Source organism: Falco cherrug, chromosome 3 (assembly GCF_023634085.1).
Source record: "Falco cherrug isolate bFalChe1 chromosome 3, bFalChe1.pri, whole genome shotgun sequence".
Taxonomy (NCBI): Eukaryota; Metazoa; Chordata; class Aves; order Falconiformes; family Falconidae; genus Falco; species Falco cherrug.
In genome coordinates, this window is record NC_073699.1 from 49,871,325 (window position 1) to 49,891,168 (window position 19,844).

General features: G+C 35.9%; 1 protein-coding gene across 7 annotated transcripts in view; it reads left to right on the forward strand.

The window, feature by feature from the left end:
• PCMTD1 (protein-L-isoaspartate (D-aspartate) O-methyltransferase domain containing 1) overlaps positions 1-17,762 on the forward strand; it is a 46,764-nt gene extending 29,002 nt beyond the window's left edge. For 6 of the 7 annotated variants that reach the window (XM_055704154.1, XM_055704150.1, XM_055704155.1 and 3 more), the window contains 3 exons: positions 9,072-9,243; positions 10,771-10,894; positions 15,210-17,762. In XM_055704154.1, coding sequence (XP_055560129.1) covers positions 9,190-9,243; positions 10,771-10,894; positions 15,210-15,580 — 549 coding nt within the window. In that variant the 5' untranslated portion in view covers positions 9,072-9,189 and the 3' untranslated portion in view covers positions 15,581-17,762. Of the gene's footprint in view, positions 1-888; positions 1,058-9,071; positions 9,244-10,770; positions 10,895-15,209 lie in introns of those variants that run through there. The other variant, XM_055704153.1, reaches the window with a different exon arrangement.
• The last annotated feature ends 2,082 nt before the right edge of the window (positions 17,763-19,844 follow it).

Below are 19,844 nucleotides of genomic sequence, written 5' to 3' on the forward strand. Positions count from 1 at the left end.
TTAACCTTATGGGTGGGTACTCGGAGAGCTTCAACCTAGATCCGAAATAAACAGTATCTAACTTTGTGGTGTTCCTTTGCTTGGAGCAATAGGCCATTGGCTTTGCACCTGACTTCTTTGTGGAGCTGGGTCATGATAATTCACGTGGGGTTCTGCCTGACAAAGCAAGATGGAATATTTCTATTGAATGACAAGATAACCATTTTTATGGGGGAATGATCCAGTGTTGTGTGGTATAAACTAACTTTTCCCCCTTGATTCCTGAGAAGAATGTTGGTGAAATTAAAAATTTACTTTTCTATGATTGGGATAGATGCTTGACTAAAGACTGGAAGCAATGTGAAAATAGTGTGTCCAGAAGGATTTGAGAGACTCACTCTGCTTAAATAAAGGAAGGGTTGTCTACCTCTGGTAGCTGAGCTTCTCTCAGTTTTGGCCTGTTGAACTGTTGATTAGAGGAAAAGCTTTTCAGGTACCTGTTTCAGAAAGACAAGTAATTCCATAATCACTTGTATCTGTATCCATATCCCACCAATCTAAAAATCTTTTTCCTCTAAACGGAGGTGGAGTTGTTCCTTCTGAGAGTAAAATGCTGCCTTGATTTTATTTGATGGCGCATGTTTGCCAGTAGAAGCACAGGGGAAGTTCCATCTGAAAGCACCTGAAAGTGTTGTTGTGGTTGAGGTGTAAAGATTTTAGGTATAGCAAATTCTCTGACCCTGAAATGCATAAGGCTCTCTTCCATTCTTAAAACCTTCAGGGAATGCATGCCAGTTAAGGGGAAAAAACATTCCATAAGAAGGCTCTATCTAAAACACGTATGTTCAAGTACCAGGCCCCGCTTCACCTGTTTATTGAAGGGGAATGTGTTGTCTTTTCTGCTCCCAGTCAACTTCTAGACCTAGAATATCCAGCTCGGAGAGAGAGCCACAGGGCAAGGCTAGGTTGCCCATCTTCTAGCACCCTATCAAAAACCAAACGTGGGTAAGATGTTGAAGTCCCTGCTGTGAAAGAAAATCACCAGCCCTTCTCGGGATCAAAAGAAACCACTTCAATGGTAAGTGACAAGAACCCTAGTACTACTTCTGGGATAACTGTTATGGGTGAAACTTCTTCATGAAGTCCTGTAGTAGATTGTGTTAGCACTGAAAACTAGTAAAGTTAATCTTCCATAGAACATTTGTCTTCATCAAAATTTAGGGCTCCTGTTAGGCCCCTGAAGGCTCACTGTCTTTTTATTAAAGCAGATTTCAAATGGAAAGTTCCTTGTATACACACAAAGAAAAGAAACCTCCATCCTGCCTGTGCAGCTGATTAATAATTGCAGTAAAAAAATCAAATCAGGAAGAGCAAATGGTCACCAGAACTCACTGATAAACTTTCTCAGTTTAAATCTTACTTATAACTTAGTCTTGGTTTCAAATTGTCTGATGGTTTTGTTAGTGGTGAATAAATTCTTGTTGAGGTTAGTTTAATCAGAATAACACAGGGACTGCAAGAATTCCGGTGGAATTCTTTGATGCCAGAGGTTGTTAAACAAAAAGGAAAGGAAAACAGGCTTTTGGAATATCCCTTTTTTATTTAGAGATATTAAGCATACTACACATCATAAACCAGAAGGCTCCGAAAATGACAATTGAATCTACTCTTACCTAGGAAGGAACAAACCCTGCTTTCTTCAAGCATTTGATAGTCGAAGAAATACATATTCTTGTCCTCTCAGAACCATACGTGAAATATCTTTCATAAAGAAATTAATAAATCCAACAGTGGATGCTGCTTTGGACAGCTCTCATTGCTGCAAGTTTTAAAGTACTTAGAAAGTTTGTTAAAAGCAATGACAGTGCTCAGTGCATGGTTCCTATAAAATCTGTTGCTTCACAGATATGTGCAATATAAAGTATGACAATTTTAACTTTATTAAACCATTTTTCTGCTTCAGTAAAAAGAGGAAAGCAAATATTTTGCTTTTTTTGTTAATAGATGAGTTGTTCTCCAGACTTCTATCCATAGATATATTAGGGCTCTGACAGTAAACTGAAATGACAGAAATTTTTTTCTTACCATCCTATTCCTGCCCACTTTCCTTAAAATTCACTATGGAATTGAATAAAAACCTATTCCTTTGGTGTAATTTCTCGTTTTAGCACCACATACAGTTTACATATAGTACATAACAAAATTTAAATTTTGTAAACCAATGCTGAAGGGAGGGTGAGATTACTTGTAAGGGTTTTTTAAGAACCAGTGTTTGATGTTTTCCTCAGAAACAGTTGTGTGATCTGTTTTGGCCCACCTCAGTGAAACTGATGAGACTATAAGAAATTGTAAACTAGATGTCATAGTTATTCTGTTATATAGCCTCAGCTAAGTTTATCCAAAAAGGATGACAGATACAAGTGAAGTAGACATACAGGTGTCTCACTGTCTCTACAGCATTGCGTGGAAGCTGAAAAAATATTCAAGACAAAATTACTGAATAGAAATTTTACCAGCATCAGTTTTGGCTGTTACTCTATTGCTGATTAAAATTACTGTTATTGTAATTGGATGCAAGGGACTAGAAATGTGTTGTTGTAGATTTTGTTTTCAAAGATTTAATGTTTGTTTCTGTTTAAAATTTGTAGTGTACGTGCAGAAGGTCTCTCAAATAATAATACTAATAGGTAAAATGTGTGTAACTTTTCCACAAAATGTGCTAGCAATCCACAAATATGCATTTATACATGAACCAAAGACTAGTTCAGAATGCTTAAAAAAAAATATGCTTAACCAAAGTGGAATGAGCAGTAAATAACAGAAAATAGTAAGGTGGAAAGAACTTGCCATCTTGCTCTGCTGCTGTCCCACTTCACAGGAGAAGAATTGATGCTCTTTAAAAATCATTTTCCCATACTAACTGATGCAGGCTTAAAGTTTCTTAGCTAGTGATTTAATCTTAACTAGACATCAGACAATATAATGTGGGAACCATTCATTGAGAGGCAAATAGGAAGATGTTTTCCTGCAATATACGAAGTACCTTTAAATCTGATTGATACTAGTTCTAATGCACTTCTGCAGTTAGGTAAAATGAGAAAGTCTAATGAGGCATAGCAAACAGAAAGTAATTTCATTATTCTGTTGCGTGTTCTTGTGGTGTGTTATATCACACAAAGCCACGTGAGCATTGACCTTCATCTGTGGATTTCAAAGAAAAGTTTTATGTCAGTTTAAAACCTGAAAAATGACTAAATGATCTGAAAGCTGCTTCAAGGTTTCCTTCAGTGAATGCATTGGTGTTTAAACAGAGTCTAGGAGTACTTCGAGTAGGATTACTGTCTGTGAAATTCTTGTTTGACATAGGAGAAGCTTTAGGAGTATTGTCTCTTTAATACAAATGGACAAAGGAGATGGAACTTCCTAGATTAAATTATGTGTAGCTTTTCAGTCTGTCTTAAATAAACACAGGAAACACTTATTTTTCAGCTGCTGTAAATTCTTTTAGGTCAGTTTTTTGTTGGTAAAAAGAATAGGCAACTTCCAAACTATTCTGCCACAACTGCTGTAGGTTTTTTGGTTAGGTTTTTTTTTTCTTCCTTCTTCCCCCATTCTGAGGAGCTCTTCTCTGGAAAATATGGTCAGCAGTATATTAGAATTAGGGCAATGACATACTAGCATAGGACAAAAGTGAGTGTTATTTCCTTGTCATGGTAGCAAAAATAGTTTAATGTTTTATCATGCGTTTCCAGAGTCTGAACATTTTGCAGATTCATTTCAGTGTCTGTTATTAATGTATTTGGTTTAAGGGAAATATGATATAAAGCTAATTTCATGAGTTCTTATGCTGGATTTACCATTGTGTTTTGGAATATGTATTAAAATGTGTTTGGTTTTTGTTTTGTTTTTTTCCCCCATGAAGAGACAGGTGTGAAATTTGCTTTGCAATGGTTTTGAATTCTTTGTTCCAGTGCAGTGTCACTGTAGTTCAAATGGCAAGTGTTAACAACATGCCAACCTTTTCTTACACATCATTGAAGCTGAAGAATAGTCCTTTGTGCCCGAAGTTTAAATAAATTTAAATAAATTTCCTATTAGAAGGGAATTACTTGGAGCAGCTTGATGCTATGAATGAGATTTCAGATGACTTGGAGGGTTTGAGTTGTCTGACTACAGGAAATGAATGTGGATGGGAAAACTATACTAAATTCATACTGAAATGGGTTTCCTGTTTGTAAGAGCAGCAAGCTGAGATACGAGTGACCAAATATAGAGATAGGAACAAGAGTACTGTTAGATATCCTGGTATGACTGAAGTAGTTGAGAGGTGTAAAATGTAGCTGGAGTGATGCTGCTTTTAAGAACTAATTTTTCTCTTAGCAAAAGACAGGTGTAAGTAGTCGGTATTGCTTTTTTTGAAGTATCTTGTGACATACTTTATTATTTCCATCAGAGAAGCCTGTGGGTATTGAAAGTTGGTTTTCCTTCAAATTACTTGACTTTTCTCCCCAATTCTATTGAACTACTTCTTTTCTAAAGGAAAAAAAAAAGGGTGGCAATTCATGCCTACTTGAATGTGGTTTCATCTCCAAGAGAGATCAGGATAACATCCTGCATTCGTGAAGTTTGTATAGGTAGAAGACCTTAGCCCAAGAATGTGCTCATTTTTTTGTTAATGGCTTGCTATGACAGAAATACTAGATTGGTGGATATGGATACAGGAGCAACAAAATTTAATATTAGTTTTTGCTATAAATGTTTTTTAAAATTAATATTCATTTTATCACAATAGTAATACTTAGTGTTGGTATCTATGGGGAATCTTAAAAGAACATGGGCAGTAACAATCTGTTACTTGATGATTTTCTTAAGTTCCTGCAGCAAAGACAGAGATACACCTCAGTTTCTAGAGATTATTTTTTTTTTTACAGTTATCTGGAAGAAAAGTACCATAGCTGTATTGAGGATAAACTTGAAACAGGATAGGTTTAAAATCTGCAAAAGATGGAAGGGCAAAATCAGGTCAACAGTATTTTATGTGCTTGAAACTGCTTTATTATCTTAGGCCATTGCTAAATGTGATCTGCATGTGCTTAGATTTATCCTTTGGCAAGTGCTTGTTTAAACAGAAATTTTCTGTTGCTTTATTATCTATAGTAGGAACTTCCATTTTCTGTTCTGTTGGCTTGGTTCTTTTGTAATCAAGATACCAGTTTAAACACGTAATGTGTATAAAACTCCTCCAGATTGTTCCAGTGCTTTACTTTTTTTGCCTTTTTTTTTTGGCATCTGATGTAAGAAATAAGAGGTTTTCTTTGTTACTTACATAATGCTCTGGAAAGCCACCCTGACCCTTTGGTTGAGGTGAACAAATAGTCACGAACACTTGGTATTTCTTAGTTCCATTTCAACTCAGTAACTCAAAAAGCAAAATATTACTTCATCTTGATAGGTAGCTTATGTGATTGTCAGTGCTGCATGTTAAAGCAATAAACTCTTTATTTCCAGCAGTGTCATTAATCTAATTAAAGATAGTTCAGTGTAACACAGAAGGTAATTGAATATCTGATCTGTTTTGATAGCCTAAAGGCAATAGGAATAAAATCAACTTGCCAGATAGTGACAATTAGGACTAAAGTAATATGGGTTTCATTAGCTCAAGTTCCATTGCAAAACAATGTAGTTGATACTACTTTAATACTGTAAGACTTAACAGGCTTGTGATGCTTTTGGTAGTTATTCTTAAAATCACTTATTCCCTTGTGTTTGCAGAACCTTTGTATTTAAGTTATTAGATAATTTCCTGATCAAATGATGGAGTCTTTTATACTTAAGCAAAGTTAAGTTCAGTTTTACTCATTTTGAAAATTATTTGGGAAAGCTAGTGGAACAAATTCTCAAAATTACACTCCAGTCTCTTTTGGAAGGTCATCACAAATTACTGGATTAGATAAATACAAGAAAACGTTACATGCATTTATCAGTTATTTTTGATTCAGAGGCTTGTGTATCTTTTTGTGAAAATGGAATCAGCTGTGAAGATTCAGGGAGTCGGGGAAGAGTCTCCTTGTGTTACTGGTGAGGTTTACATGGGAGTGTGGAGGAGTAAGGTTTGCTATTGTACAATTTACTAGGTTTGAAAAGTCTGTAATCTACCATGAGCTCTGTATGCCTTTATTTCTGGCATTTTGTTACTGCTCATACCGTAACACATGAAACAGTTGGTTCTGTGAGAAGCACGAATGAAAAGGGTTGGCTTTTGAACTTGCATGGTGCTGTGACCAGAGACAGTTTATAACCTTTTCCTTGTATTTGTTCTATCTTTAGCTTTATGGGTGACAGGAAGGTATGTAGGGCAATTTCTAAACTGCCTGTGTTTGAGTGGGCAGCTGGCATACCAGTGCAGGCCAGATGGATGTTACCATTGCATGGCCAGGTGAGCTGAGTAGACCTCCTTGGTTTTCATCTGACATGGACTAAAGAGTTCTTCAGGAATTAAATGTACTTTAGTCCTTACGCTGTTCAGGTTTGCTGTGGGAAATGAGTCTTCAGGAAACTCCAGCTACTGACAAACAGGATTGAAACTAGCTGAAGCTATATGGGGGAAGAAGGTTATTTTTTGAAGTAAATGGACTAATAAATAACTGGCTCACATCTCCACAAAACTGTGCTAATAATGTGGATCACAGTCCAGCCAATTTAAAGGGCCTATAGATAGAGTTAGTCTCTAGTGCTTAACCCATCTCGTAGGTATAATAAGAAGTTGCTTCTGTGCCTTCATTTGCACTTTGTGCCCTTCTGGCTTCAAACTGTGGAGCTAAACAAGAAATTCTCTTCAGCTTTTACTGTATTTGTAAAGACTACTGGATTTTAATCCATAGCTCACGTATAGTGTATTTTGTGTCTGGGGAATGTTTTGTGGGGTTTTTTGTCTTGTATTTTTGACTTAAGAGTTTGGTGCTCCTGCTTGTTCTAAGAGGGTGTGAACAGTGGCTTCATGAGCTTTAAGGTGCTTTCTAGTAGAGGAAGCAGTTTAGACATATCTGGTAATAAGTTTGCCAGCTTTTAGAGGAGCATTTTGAGAAGATCACAAGTGAAAATTGCCAGGTTAGGCAGGCAGGCTGTCTTCATTTTTCTAAAAATAACTAGGGACTGTCTCAAGATCTAAAACTGCATTTTAGAAAAGTACCATATTTTCTCTTTCCCTGCTCTCCCACCCTTGTACTTTTGAAGCCTACAAAAGTACTTTACTCAGACTTTCAAATTAAATTGATGTGGTGCTTGACTTAAACTGTAGCATGAACTGCTTGATTGACCTTCACTGAATACAGAAAAATACGTGATAGTCCAAGTGCTTATGAAATGAGTTGGCTTCGTCAGCAAAGTGATCAGTGCCTCAAGTTTCAGTTTCTTCCCAGCATTTAACCTTGTCTAATGTATTTCTAGATCTTTCTCTGTTAATCTGAAATTATTTCAACTACAGTTCATGCTGGGCTAGCTGCCCAGTTTGTGCAACAGTCATTCTCTATGCTCCCTCCCTCTCCCTTTTTTTCCTTTGTAATCTACCGGTGTTTGTAGACTTCAATTTTTCCTCTGAACTTGGAAGAGGAAACAACTTTGTGGACTGTTTGCCACATAGCACATGAGCTGTTGAGTAGTTGGTAGAGGATTCTGGAGTCAGTCTATGACTAGACAAAAAAGGAAGCATTTGCATTCTTTTCAAGATCAAACATCCCATCTTGGGGAAAAAATGATATACTTCAAGAAAAAACTTCAGTTTAATAGAATTCTAATTTGTTAATGGCAGTGGTATAGATGGGAAAGTGAGCCAAGCCTTATAGGCAGCATCCCTAAGCAGTGAAAGCTGCCAGGTTTCCTTGTGACTGAAGAAATGTTGATTTGAATGTTGTCAGGTGTTGTACTGGGATTTGCTACTGCTAGCCAAGTAAAAGAAAAAAAAATATATTATTTTCCAATCATGGTCAACTGTAAAGTTTTTAAAATGGCTATATGTATTTGAAGAAGTTTTTAGAAGTCATTCCTTCAGGATGAAGTTTGAGATGTTTTGGATTGTAATACTGCCAGATTAAGTTTATGAACTGTTTCATGCAACAGCGTGTTAGATTTTACTTGGAATTTTTTGTTTTATACACCCCACCCCACCCCCCACCCCCCCAAGAAAACCATAAAGCCTTTCTATGAGCTACTTTGTAATCTTAAAATATTTGGGGAAAAAATGTAGTTACTCGCTGAAGGAATTTTTTACAAAAAGGTAAATTACCTTGATGTTAACAGCTGAAGAAGGAGGGTACTTCAGAGATTCGAAAAATGTTCGAAAATATCACTGTAATGGAGAAAATAGGCAGCTTTAGCAATAAGGCTCTGTGCTGTACATGTTTCCTTTGGTATTTTATGCAGTGACAAAGACTATTTACAGTCCTTATGACTTCTGTTACTAACTTCGGTCCACTTGAAAGTGTTTGTATAACTTCGATTTGCTGATGAAAATTAGATGTTTCTGAGAATCTCTTTTTATTGCTTTCTGTCTGGCCAAAAAATGTCAGTCTTTTCCATTAAATTCCTTTCTTTGGGAAAAGTGGATTGGGCTCAAGGTGGAAAATTGGGAGCTAGGGGAAAACAAGTCTTTTAAAAGCCTGATCTTTAAAAAAAATAGAGGGAGGGCTATTAGGAAATTAACTGTTTCAATATTTATCAAACAGCCTGGATATCACATGTCGTTGATGAATTTACTGTTTTATAGGCACTTCTGTTGTATGGCTTGTAAGGTTTCTTTAAACAAATCTAATTACTTGCACTTAGGAAGTCTCTTATTGCTTTGAGGCCTTTTCTGTTTTGCATAATACATAATTATAACTGCTTAAGAATGTTTCTTTGGTCCCTGATGTAGCAGAAAAAAATCCCATTATTTTCAAGTAGTATTGCCTAACTACAGACTTTTAGAGTATGTATGCTAATTTTTCTTCATTACATAAAGGAAGGTATGAAAAATATTTTTCTGTTTCTATCTGGACTGGCTTTTCTTAAAAATCCTCATTTGAAATGTCCCCTCTTTTGTTTTTTCTTCCCCTTAGATTTGAGTTCTGTGAACCTGCCTTTGTGGTTGGTAATTGTTTGGAAATAGCCTCAGACAGTCATCAATATGACCGGATTTACTGTGGAGCTGGAGTCCAGAAAGACCATGAAAACTACATGAAAATTTTATTGAAAGTGGGAGGCATTTTAGTAATGCCTATAGAAGATCAGGTGACTTAGTGACAATTTCCCCTTTTTATCTTTTAGTATGAGAAATATATAATTTAAGGAATGCTTTTAAATGTATATTTGACTAAGTTAACATTCAACTAATACTGTGATTCAGTGTATTGTTGCAGTTAAGCAGATACTAGTCTTTTTTAATGGTCTTGAAAGGTTTTCCCTTAAACTCGTAGGAAAACATCAGTATCCTGCTTCCAACAAAGTCGGTGGCAAAACTGTCTTCACTGAAACTAAACTCCATTCATAGTATTTCAGTTATACTAGTCCCAGATTTGCTTTGAAACAAAGAAACCACCCTCTAAACCAGAGAATTTGTGTCAGAAATGGGAAATAACTGTGATTAGTGGAACATTGCTAGGGGAGGAAACAACATGACATTATTTTCAGCAGTTTCCAGTGTTGTTTTACTGTGTTAGATGAAATGTTTTTTTTAGACAGGTGTATTATTTTAATAATACGTTCGCACTTTTATCACTTTCAATCCTTAGATGTCAAAAGGCTTTACGAAGGTAAGTAGTACCTCCCTGTTTTACTAATAGGGAAATTAAGACAGATTATGTGACTCAGGCTGATGTCCTCCTAAATATGGATAATTACTAAAATGCTTGTTGCTAAACATGCTAGTTACTCTATCTTACATAATGTGATAATTATTTCTGGATCTGCTTTCTCAAAATACCAAAGTGATTTAAACATAGTTGCATGATTCAGTTCCGTAAGTATTTTTTTAGTATTTATTGGACTAAGATATTGTCAGTCGAAATTTATGGAATCCAACTTAGAGGTAGACACAATTCAAAAGCAAAATCAAAACTGTGAATATTTCTACCTTATATACAGATGGTTAGGGGGATTGAGCATGTAAAGTACAAGGAGCAGCTGAAAGATCTGTGTTACTCTAGCCTGCAGAGAAACAGCTAAGGGAACATTTAATTCCTGACTTGACTTCTGAAAAGGGTGGAGAATTTAGCTGGTAGACTGGAGTCCAGTGCTCCTCACAGGTACATAGCAAACTGAAAGAAGAATGTTACAAATGGCAGCAAGGGGGCATTCTGCCTGCATATGGGGAAAAAAAACCAACCCAACTACAACAGTTATCGCTACAGCAGGCTGCCTAGAGAGGTTGGGGAATCTGTCCTAGAAGATCTTTTTAACTTCATCAGAAAATCTGAGTTGCCTGATTTAACTTTGAAGTTGGTCTTGTTCAAGCAGGAGACTCCAGAGGTTGCTTCCAACTTATTCTGTGATCTTTTGGAAAAATCAGAAAGAGCAAAACTTACCTTGGGCCTTTGTTTTCCTGCTGCATCTCTTCCCATTGCTAAAGAGCCTTATTTGGTACTCAGGTGAACAATTACAATTTCAAGGAATATGAAAGTCCTTTCTGTTCATAAAGCAGTCTTTATAAATTAATTGTGAAGCAAATGAAACTAGTAGTGTATTTGAATGCCAGTCTGAATAGTATTGAGAATGACAAAAATGTAACTACTGATTATTTTTGTTGTTGTTCTTATGCAGCTAACACAGATCTTGAGAACAGGACAGAACACGTGGGAAAGTAAAAATATCCTTGCTGTTTCATTTGCTCCACTAGTGCAACCTAACAGAAATGACAACGGCAAACATGACACTGTGGGACTGCGTAAGTGTCGTTTGTGCTCACTCCCTTTGCCTTGACGGGTTGTTACAGCGCGTGCTGGTGGTGGTCTGGAAGTAGGTAGGCTATGCTATACAGACATAATGTCATAGAACAGAAGCATAACAGTTTAGCAAAGCAGGAGCTTATTGATGCTTTTTTGTGCTCCTGACACATGTTCTGTGTTGCTGAACGATTAATGCCCTGAATTAAAATTATACAGTGTTTCCAGCTTATTTTCCAGACTTCTTTTCCTTTTAGGTTCAGCTTCTCTATTTCTAGTGAGGTACAGATAAAATAGGAAGCTGTCTGTCAGGAGTGCTAACTTCCTGATGCTCTCCATGAGAAAAATATTTCTTCTCTTCCCCCCCAAAATGAAAGGAGCAGGTCTAAACTGTGCAGCAGTGGTGTATGGTAGGATATTAAATAGTTGAGTGTGTTTGTGTCTGTCTGCAACTGATACAATGATGCCTAGCTGTATTTTGTTAGTCATGGGGGTTGGCTTTCTAATTGCAATGCTTTGAATTAGGTGAGTAAAGATACTTAGAAAAGGTCTCTGAAAGTACAACTGTTGCCAAGATAAGGGAAGGGGAAAAAAGTGGCAGAGAAAGGTGCAGGGTTGAAAATTTCTGTCAGAGTAGTTAGGTCTAGGAGTAGGATAATACACAGAGCTTCAGTAGCATGTGGACACCTAAATAAGCCCAGCAAAGACAATAGAAAATAGCTTTTCTCTCCTGTGTTGTTCTGTTAACCTTTAACCAAAGGGAAAGAATTCCCCTGTCCTCTTGTCATGTTTCTTGCCTCCATGCACACTTCTCAACTGTAAAACAGGTATAAACCCTTCAGGAGTCCAGGATGTCCTGTCAGGTTGCATTACCTGTAGCTGCTGATCTGGCTATTAATTTTGAGTCTGTATGTGAGCTTGCCAAGGTTAGTTCCTTATTATAGTTACCTTTACGGGTTTTGTTGAAAGTATAGATCCTTTTTTTTCTTTTTTTCTTTTTTCTTTTTTTTTTCAGAAATAATTAATTCTGGTTGTTTCAACACTTGCTTTTTTAGACCTCAGAAATTATTTCCTGAAAATAACTTGTTAATGCAAGATTATTTTTTTTGTCCATTCTTTGCTTTAGATGTAGTCCATAATAGATAGACTGTATAATGACTGACAGTAAAATACAGAGGTAGCTTGTCAAACTTGCTGGTCTTACTATGATTTACTGCAGTCTAATTCCTTACAAGATAAAGAGGATTTTCAAGTGTGTTCTATGACCATTCCTGAATTTTCACAATGAAAATAGTGCAGACCAGTAGCATTCAGAACTGAACTGCAGTACAATAAAGGTGTTTCCTGTAAGTAGTTTAAGAATTTCAAAATTACTTTTTAGTGAGCAGAGAAAAATAACAAACAAATGTGCTATTAAGTTGGCATTACTTAGTAAGATTTAAACCCCCTCAAACTTTAGGGACTTGAAGATGCACAGTAAAATGAAATCAGTAAGATACGCTTCTTTCCACTGCTCAGTGGGGCACTGTAAAAAGTAGTGATATGAAGTGCAAGAAATAAAAATTGTGGCTAATTTCTTTTACAGCAGTGATGTCTACTTATTTCAAATCCACATACCGATAAATTATCTTCAGTTCAGAGTAGTCAGTAAACATTTTCCTTCTGCAAACTGTGGCCAGAAACTGCAGATGTCACTACTAAGTAAACGTGGAGTCTGTGCCATACTCTGGACAACCCTTGAATGCCTTCTGACACATGTGACGTTACATATAGATTGCAGTTACAACTGTCATATTTTCATAGGGTGTAGTAAAATACCTGTCAGCTAGTCATTCTCAGAGTAGAATCTTTTTCCTCATAGAAAACTACAGAGGTGTTGTTAAAGGATCGTTTTACCAACTTAGTTAATTAGGACACAGTTTGCTGCTACTAGACAATTAGAAAGAACCAGACATTAAACATCAAAAAATTGCATCGTGTTCCTCTCATTTAAAAACAGAATAGTACCTATAATTTGAATAGTTTGACTAACGCTTTTAGGAAAAAAACGTAAGACAGATTGGCAGTAAACAATACTCAGATACTCATGTTTGGTGTAAATGATTTAAGAAGGCTTATTCAACACCAGAATGGTTACAGCTGTGTGGCATATTGCGAGCAAGGATGAACTCTGCCTTTGGGTAGACTGTATGCTATGTGATAAATGTCAAGCACAACTAGCACTGGTAAGGTAAATACTCTTCATCTCAGTTTTACATTTGAGCAGGATGTTAAAATGGTTGCATAGCTTCATGCTTAACTTTGTGTGGGAAGTGAACTTGTGGTGACCCACAGTACTGTATGTACTAAAAACTGATCATGAACCCAAGTACATCACTGGTAATGATAGATTTTATTGAAATCTTGATTTTCTTTTTTATTTAATCATAATGAATGAGAAAAGATGAAATGGCTTAGATCCAATGAAATTTTACTGTGTTTATCAATACAATTAAATTAAAATATCAAGTTTAAGATCACTAATCAAAACAAAAAATGAGTTGTATTTCTTGGTCAGTTTGGCTTAAATTGATGAGTATCGGCAGAACTTAAGGCTACTTCTGTTATTTGAAGTTCTCTTTAGGTATCTCCTGAATATTTCCGTATTCAAACAGATTTTATATTACTCTAGGACTTCCTGCCTAGCTGTCCTTCCTACCTATCAAGTGGGCTTTTTTTGTGGGGTTTTTTTTGTTGTTAATATTTGTTAATAGAGCAAGTCTGAAGCTTTCTAAAACCTCATTTTCTTTATGCTGTCTTCTGTGTGTCTGTTGTGTCTGGCATTTCTGAACAGAAGTTTAGGACTGTTAGGCCTTGACTTCCTTTATGCATTATGACTTGTTGATAGTTACTAATTCTGGCTTATGATCTGGGATATGACTGTGAGGAGCTTTGTCTTTAAACTTTTTAGATGCTGTTGTCTTCAAAATCAAATAGAATATAATCAAGCATAACTAGCACTGAAAATAATGTGATTGTTTTATATTATCTTGCAGGATAAAGCTGAGAGCTTACTACTTTCACACCTTTTTCAGGACACAGCATTTCAAAATTTTGTTCCATTCTCTTCTGAAGGAAATTTTTTGTTATTCTGATTTTATGAAGTCTCTCTTACACAGTTCTTTATATTAGACAAATGTCTGTTAGTCCATTAACTTTATATACCTTCTGTTTTCATTTACTATAATTGACATATGATCTGCAATCATGGCTTGTTTAGCCTGGTATTATAAATGTGGTTTTGATGGTTAGATGGGGTTTTGTTCTTGAATTTTGAGTTGGTTTTATATTAAACAAATGGGGCTTTTGAAAAATTTCTGTTGGTGTTAGCTGATATCAGTGTTGTCATTCATAAATGCCCTTTCTGTCTCAGATCTGAGTAACTAGCATGCAGCTAAAATCAGTGTATAAACAGATTTTGTTTGAAATGCATAGTGTTTTTTAAGCTGAATGCAGTATTGGAAGTGTAATTATCAAAAACTATTTCTTCACTAACTTCTTTGTTGCTGTAGTCCCCATTACTTCTATGCTGCTCTGTATAGGAAGAAAAATTACAAGCAAAAAAGTTGAACAGGCTGCACTTTTGGCTGGTGTACTCCTTGAATTTTGTTTTCCTTGAAATTAGCTAGCCATTGCTCATCTGGGGCAGGCATCCACCAGCCCAGCAATACTTGGTCATCAGCTGCTTGTCTGTCATGGGAAAATATGTGGGTTTTGGCTTTTTCTTACCTGCTTTTTGTCTTCAGGACTTCAGTAATTTTGATTCCTTTTCTGCTGCAAAGATATGGGTGACTTACCTGGTTGATCAGCTGTGAAGTCAACATGGTCCTCCCTCATCAGTTGAATTTAGTAGGAAGTAGGGGAAAGTATAGTGAGTAGAATAAGGAAGCAGAAAAAAGGCACTTGCCTAAACAAATGTGACACAGAGGTAGAAATTGTTTCCTAGCAGTAGGTTCTTAAAACATTGCCAGCAGTAGGTCCCAAGACTTGTCAGGTGCTAAAAGATGACAGTATTTGTGGTATGCTTTCTTAAATTTATTCTGATAATCTGTTCATGCTTTCTGTTTGTCCTGCATATCTGTCAAAAGACCTCTTAATTTCTTGGACTGTGCCACAAGGTTTGTCAGGGTGGCTCTATCTAGCTTTGTTTCATTTGCATATTGTATCACGTACTAAAATTTCTATTGTTCTTGGACATTACTCTTACTGCCTTGCAGCTAGTTTTTTTCACTAGAGGGAAATTTCACTTAGTATAACTTTTTTTTTTTTTTTTTTTAGCTCCATGTGCTGTTAGGAATCTCCAGGACCTAGCTCGAATATATATCAGACGTACCCTTAGAAACTTCATAAATGAGGAGATGAAAGCCAAGGGTATTACTCAGAAGGCTCCTCCAAAAAGAAAACGCAGAAGATGTCGTAGACGCAGGATTAACACCTATGTGTTTGTCGGTAATCAGCTCATTCCTCAGCCTCTAGATAGTGAAGAAGATGAAAGAATGGAAGATGATAACAAAGAGGAGGAGGATAAAGATCACAGTGAGGCCTTGAAGCCAGAAGAGCCGCCTCGAAATCTGTTGAGAGAGAAAATTATGAGTCTACCATTACCTGAATCTTTAAAAGCATACTTGACCTATTACAGAGAGAAATAACTTGTTTTAAGTAGAAATAATGCCTACTGATAGTTCCTTTATTCTTGAAAATGTAGCATTTATTAAGAAGTAGGTGGACAAATTATTATTAGTCTTTCGTCGAGACTGAAGTACAGCGATAAATCATAACTTATCTCTATCTTGTCTTTGCTACAAAGAAGACTTGCATTCAACAGTAGAATCCCTTTTTAAAAATCTATTTTCTTTAAATTTTGAAAATGCTGTTTTAACTCTGATAGAAATATATATTCCATTATGCAGCACTAATCAATATTTTGCATGGTAAGTCTTTTTTTGATCCCTAACAGATTTGTATTGATGAAAGGATGAGTGAAATTTTATATATGCTAAATAATTGTTGAACGTGCATCTGACTTGATGAACAATTTGTCTGTATTTATTATTACTAGGGGAACACCTTAAACATGCAGACACTTATCCTCTAATGTCCGAAATCAGACTCTTTTAAAGTTTATTTTACTATGGCTTTGTTGCAATCATTATTACTATGTTGGTATAGATGTATTCCAACAACACAAGTGCAATAAATGTATACAGACACTGAACGAGCTGGCTTTAACGAAATAAGAAAATAGAAGTTTTGAAATGTCAGATGACCCTGCTACTTCTGCATTTATTTCTTTTGCCAAAAGATCTTGAGGAAACTTAACAGCTTCTCTCAGAGCCTTAAACACCATATTGAATAAGAAGCAAAGCAATGCTTACTTCAGCTCTGCTTATATTTTACTCCGTTCTACACTTTCAGTATTTCTAACTAGAGGTACTTCCTCATTTGTGAGAAGTTTAGGACAGTACGTTTTATTTCTACAGTTCACAACATTGAGTCAAAATGTTTGGTAATAAAAGATTGTAATTTAGATTTCAGTCATCTATATTTACTGCTTTTAAGTAGAGGTAGAATTTCAACAAAGTTTAGTTTGTATTGCTTATTGGGATAGCTATAATAGTAGAAGTTAGAATTTGTTAAGCAAATGCACTTTAGTAAGTGAATTTTATACTTAACATGCATCTCCAAGAAGGTAGACTTGTGCTAGCCTATATTTTGTTTCTGAGCATGGCTCTTAGCACACAAATATTTATAAAATATACACATCTTTTGGAAGCCTAAAGAGTAGCAGTGCAACTGTGGGGACCCACAATAGTGCTGATTTAAATCTATGATTTTTCCTCTTCTAGTTGTGAAGTTACTTGCAGTTCTCATTTTTAACTTTGTTTGCTTTTACTATCTTGATTTCTTCATTCTGTTGTAACGTAACCATGAGGGAAAACAGTGTTTATTGAGAACTCGGCATGATACGCATTAAAAGCCGCAATCATTGGTAACATATGCCTATTGGACCCAGTGAAGAGAATTCCTATTGAAATATCCTGCACAATAGAAACAAAATGATCACATCTTTCTGAAACGGTCAACGTTCCTAGTCCAGGTTGTAACCAGCCAATGTTCATGTGGTCTAACAGTCCAATATTGACTTCAAAACACGTAAGCATTTTGTTGCATCTGAGAAGGAAGATAATATGTAATCCCATGAGACTGACTCTTTATTATGCATTTCATGCTGTAGTCCCTGTTTTTTAAGGTACATCATAGTAATGTTTAAGTGGAACTTCATGAAGGCCTGTTGTACCAGCATGTGGAGTTACTTTCCGCAATATATTTACAGTATAAGTAAAAACTACGTGAAATAAATATTCTGACTTTATTTTAAAAGCAGGAAAAACTACTATGAAAGTTTTCCAAAATAATTATACTAATAAAGTAATTGTGATGCTTCAGCTATAAGAATTGAACATAATCTTGTTTTAAATGGATTATTTTAGATGGAGTTTAAATAATCGGAAGTTTGAGGTTTTGTCTCTCCTCTTCTTGGAATCTACATCTATAAGCTCAAGAGTATGAGATGACTAAATATTACTTAAGTACTTCGAGGACTTTATACAGGATGCTTTTGGAGAATAAATTTCTGCATTCTTTAATGCCTGTATACTTGGAAAAATGAATAGCGGATGACTTGTCATGATTCTTCAGTATGTAAGTTTTTTTTCGGAGTCACTGAAAGAGAATGTTTCTTCTGTGTTTTATATGTGGATTTATTTTACACTCTTGAATTTATATTTGCATAAATAAAAAGATAGAAATTAAAAATGAAATAAAACTTAATTTTTGCCGTATCAGTTGATGATGGGGACATTGTTGCAATAAAATGGGGGGTTGTTTTGGTGGTTTCTGCTTGTTTGAATTTCTCTGGTTTTGTGCAAGTATTTTCGGTTGTTTGGAAATTAAGGTGCCAGTTCATAGTTAGGTCAGTAACCTCTTAATAAAAGCTATTCTTGAATTTCAGGAGTAATACACCTTTTTGCTAAAACTTGAATTTTTTAACAAAGGTTGAAAGTTGAGATGTTATTCATGACACAGGAAAGCTGTTTTGGGCCCAGCACTACTTCTGAAGTACTTGGCTGGAGAATTTGTTTTTTTCTAGCGAGCCTAGAACCTATAGATGAGCTATATGCTCAAGAACAGTTTCATGTGTTTTTGATTTTTTTGCTAAATACTGAGGGTTGGTTTTTTGGTGGTTTTGTTTTTTTTTTTTTTTTATCTTCAACAGAGCAACTATCTGGGTCAAAATAAATAAGGAGAACTTTGAGGTAAGAACAGCAAGGGTGGGGAGCAACTACTAGCAAGTATTACTTTCTGCTGAAACTCTGTCTTGGTGGCAGCCTTATTTTTTTTTACCAATTAAAGGAAAAGTACAAGGTGGGCTACACTGACTATCAATGCTGTAATTGTGGTCACTGTAAGGAAAGATGTGATGAGCTGGAATTTTCAGGGATTTTTCTCCTCTTTAGTATGGAGGAGGACTTGACACCAGTGCAGTCTTTTCACAAGACCTGGTGTTTTTAATCCCATGGTGTTCAGGAAAGACTGAACAGCTACCTCCCAAAAACTGGGGAAACAGTTTTAGTTGAAACAAACCTGAGCATATATGTTCAGCTGAGCACTGTTTCTTGCTTAAGTGCTGGAAACATAGTCTATTTTCTTTTTTGAAAATGCTGTCATTTCTTCTCTAAACTGCTTTTTAAAATGCATTTTACTTGTCAATTTGAAAATAAATAGGGAATATAATGAAATGTGGTATGTTCTGATTAAAGTCGTTTTAACTCATTAAATATTAATCCATATCTACTCAAGAGTGTGTCCTTCCATCATTCATGTAATTGAGTAAAACTGAAGGCTTCTATCTTTGTGATTTACTAATCAATTACAAAAGATAAAGGAACTATGTTCTTCTTGGTGGCGTATACAGAAATCCACCTTAATGAGCTGCTAATTGTTTTGACAACACTTGAATCATTTATGAGGTCCTTTCCATAAACTTGTTTAGAGAAGGTCATTGGAGTGTAACTGGAACAGTAAGGCTTTAAAGTTGTGTGCTTCTTGATATCTTTCAGTAAAAGTCAGTGAAATCTGGATGTCTGGCTTGATAAAACACCTGTCTTTGGCTTCTGTAGCTTCACAGTGCATGTGTCAACTTGTTGAATGACTCTGCTCAGGTAAAGCTGGCTTGTTCAGCAACAAGCTTGCACCATGTTTATGGTCCGTATGGAACCAAGAATTAACACTGATGTATCGATGCTTTCTAACATGATGGTAACACTTTCTTTCTGGAGTCTTCTGATTGTCATCCTTTGTATTCTGTGATGCTTCAATGAGATTTGCCTAGGGAGCTACAGGAATTTGCATCTGCCTATTAAAGCTCTAATCTTTGCGGAGAACTAGGAATCTATGTAACGCCTTTCCAGGGGATTTTGCAAAAAGCTTCAGTGCTGGAGAGAAGTGAAAGCACTGCAGAAAGCACTGAATTTTCTCTCGCTCTTCCTTCATGTAGTCACAAGCAGCCTTGATGACCATAGGCTGGAAGAACAGAGGGCAAAAATGTGTTCGTACATGCTAAATCCTATTTTTTCTTAAATGCTCTTTTTTCTTTTTATGAGTATTTTCTCGCTGTTCTGCTAGCCTCTTTGTCCGGACTGAAAAATAATTCATTAGGGTTTACTACTGCCCAATTTCAAACATCTTCAGTACAAGTGGATGACCTCTACAAACTGAGAAATGTTCCTTGCAGGCAAGTAGACCTGCAGGGTTTCTTGTTGATACACACCTCAGTAGTTTTTTCTCTCAGACATTCTTTTGAGTTCTTCCACCAGTGTGTTGAGTTTGGGGCTTCTGTATACTTTGATGTTT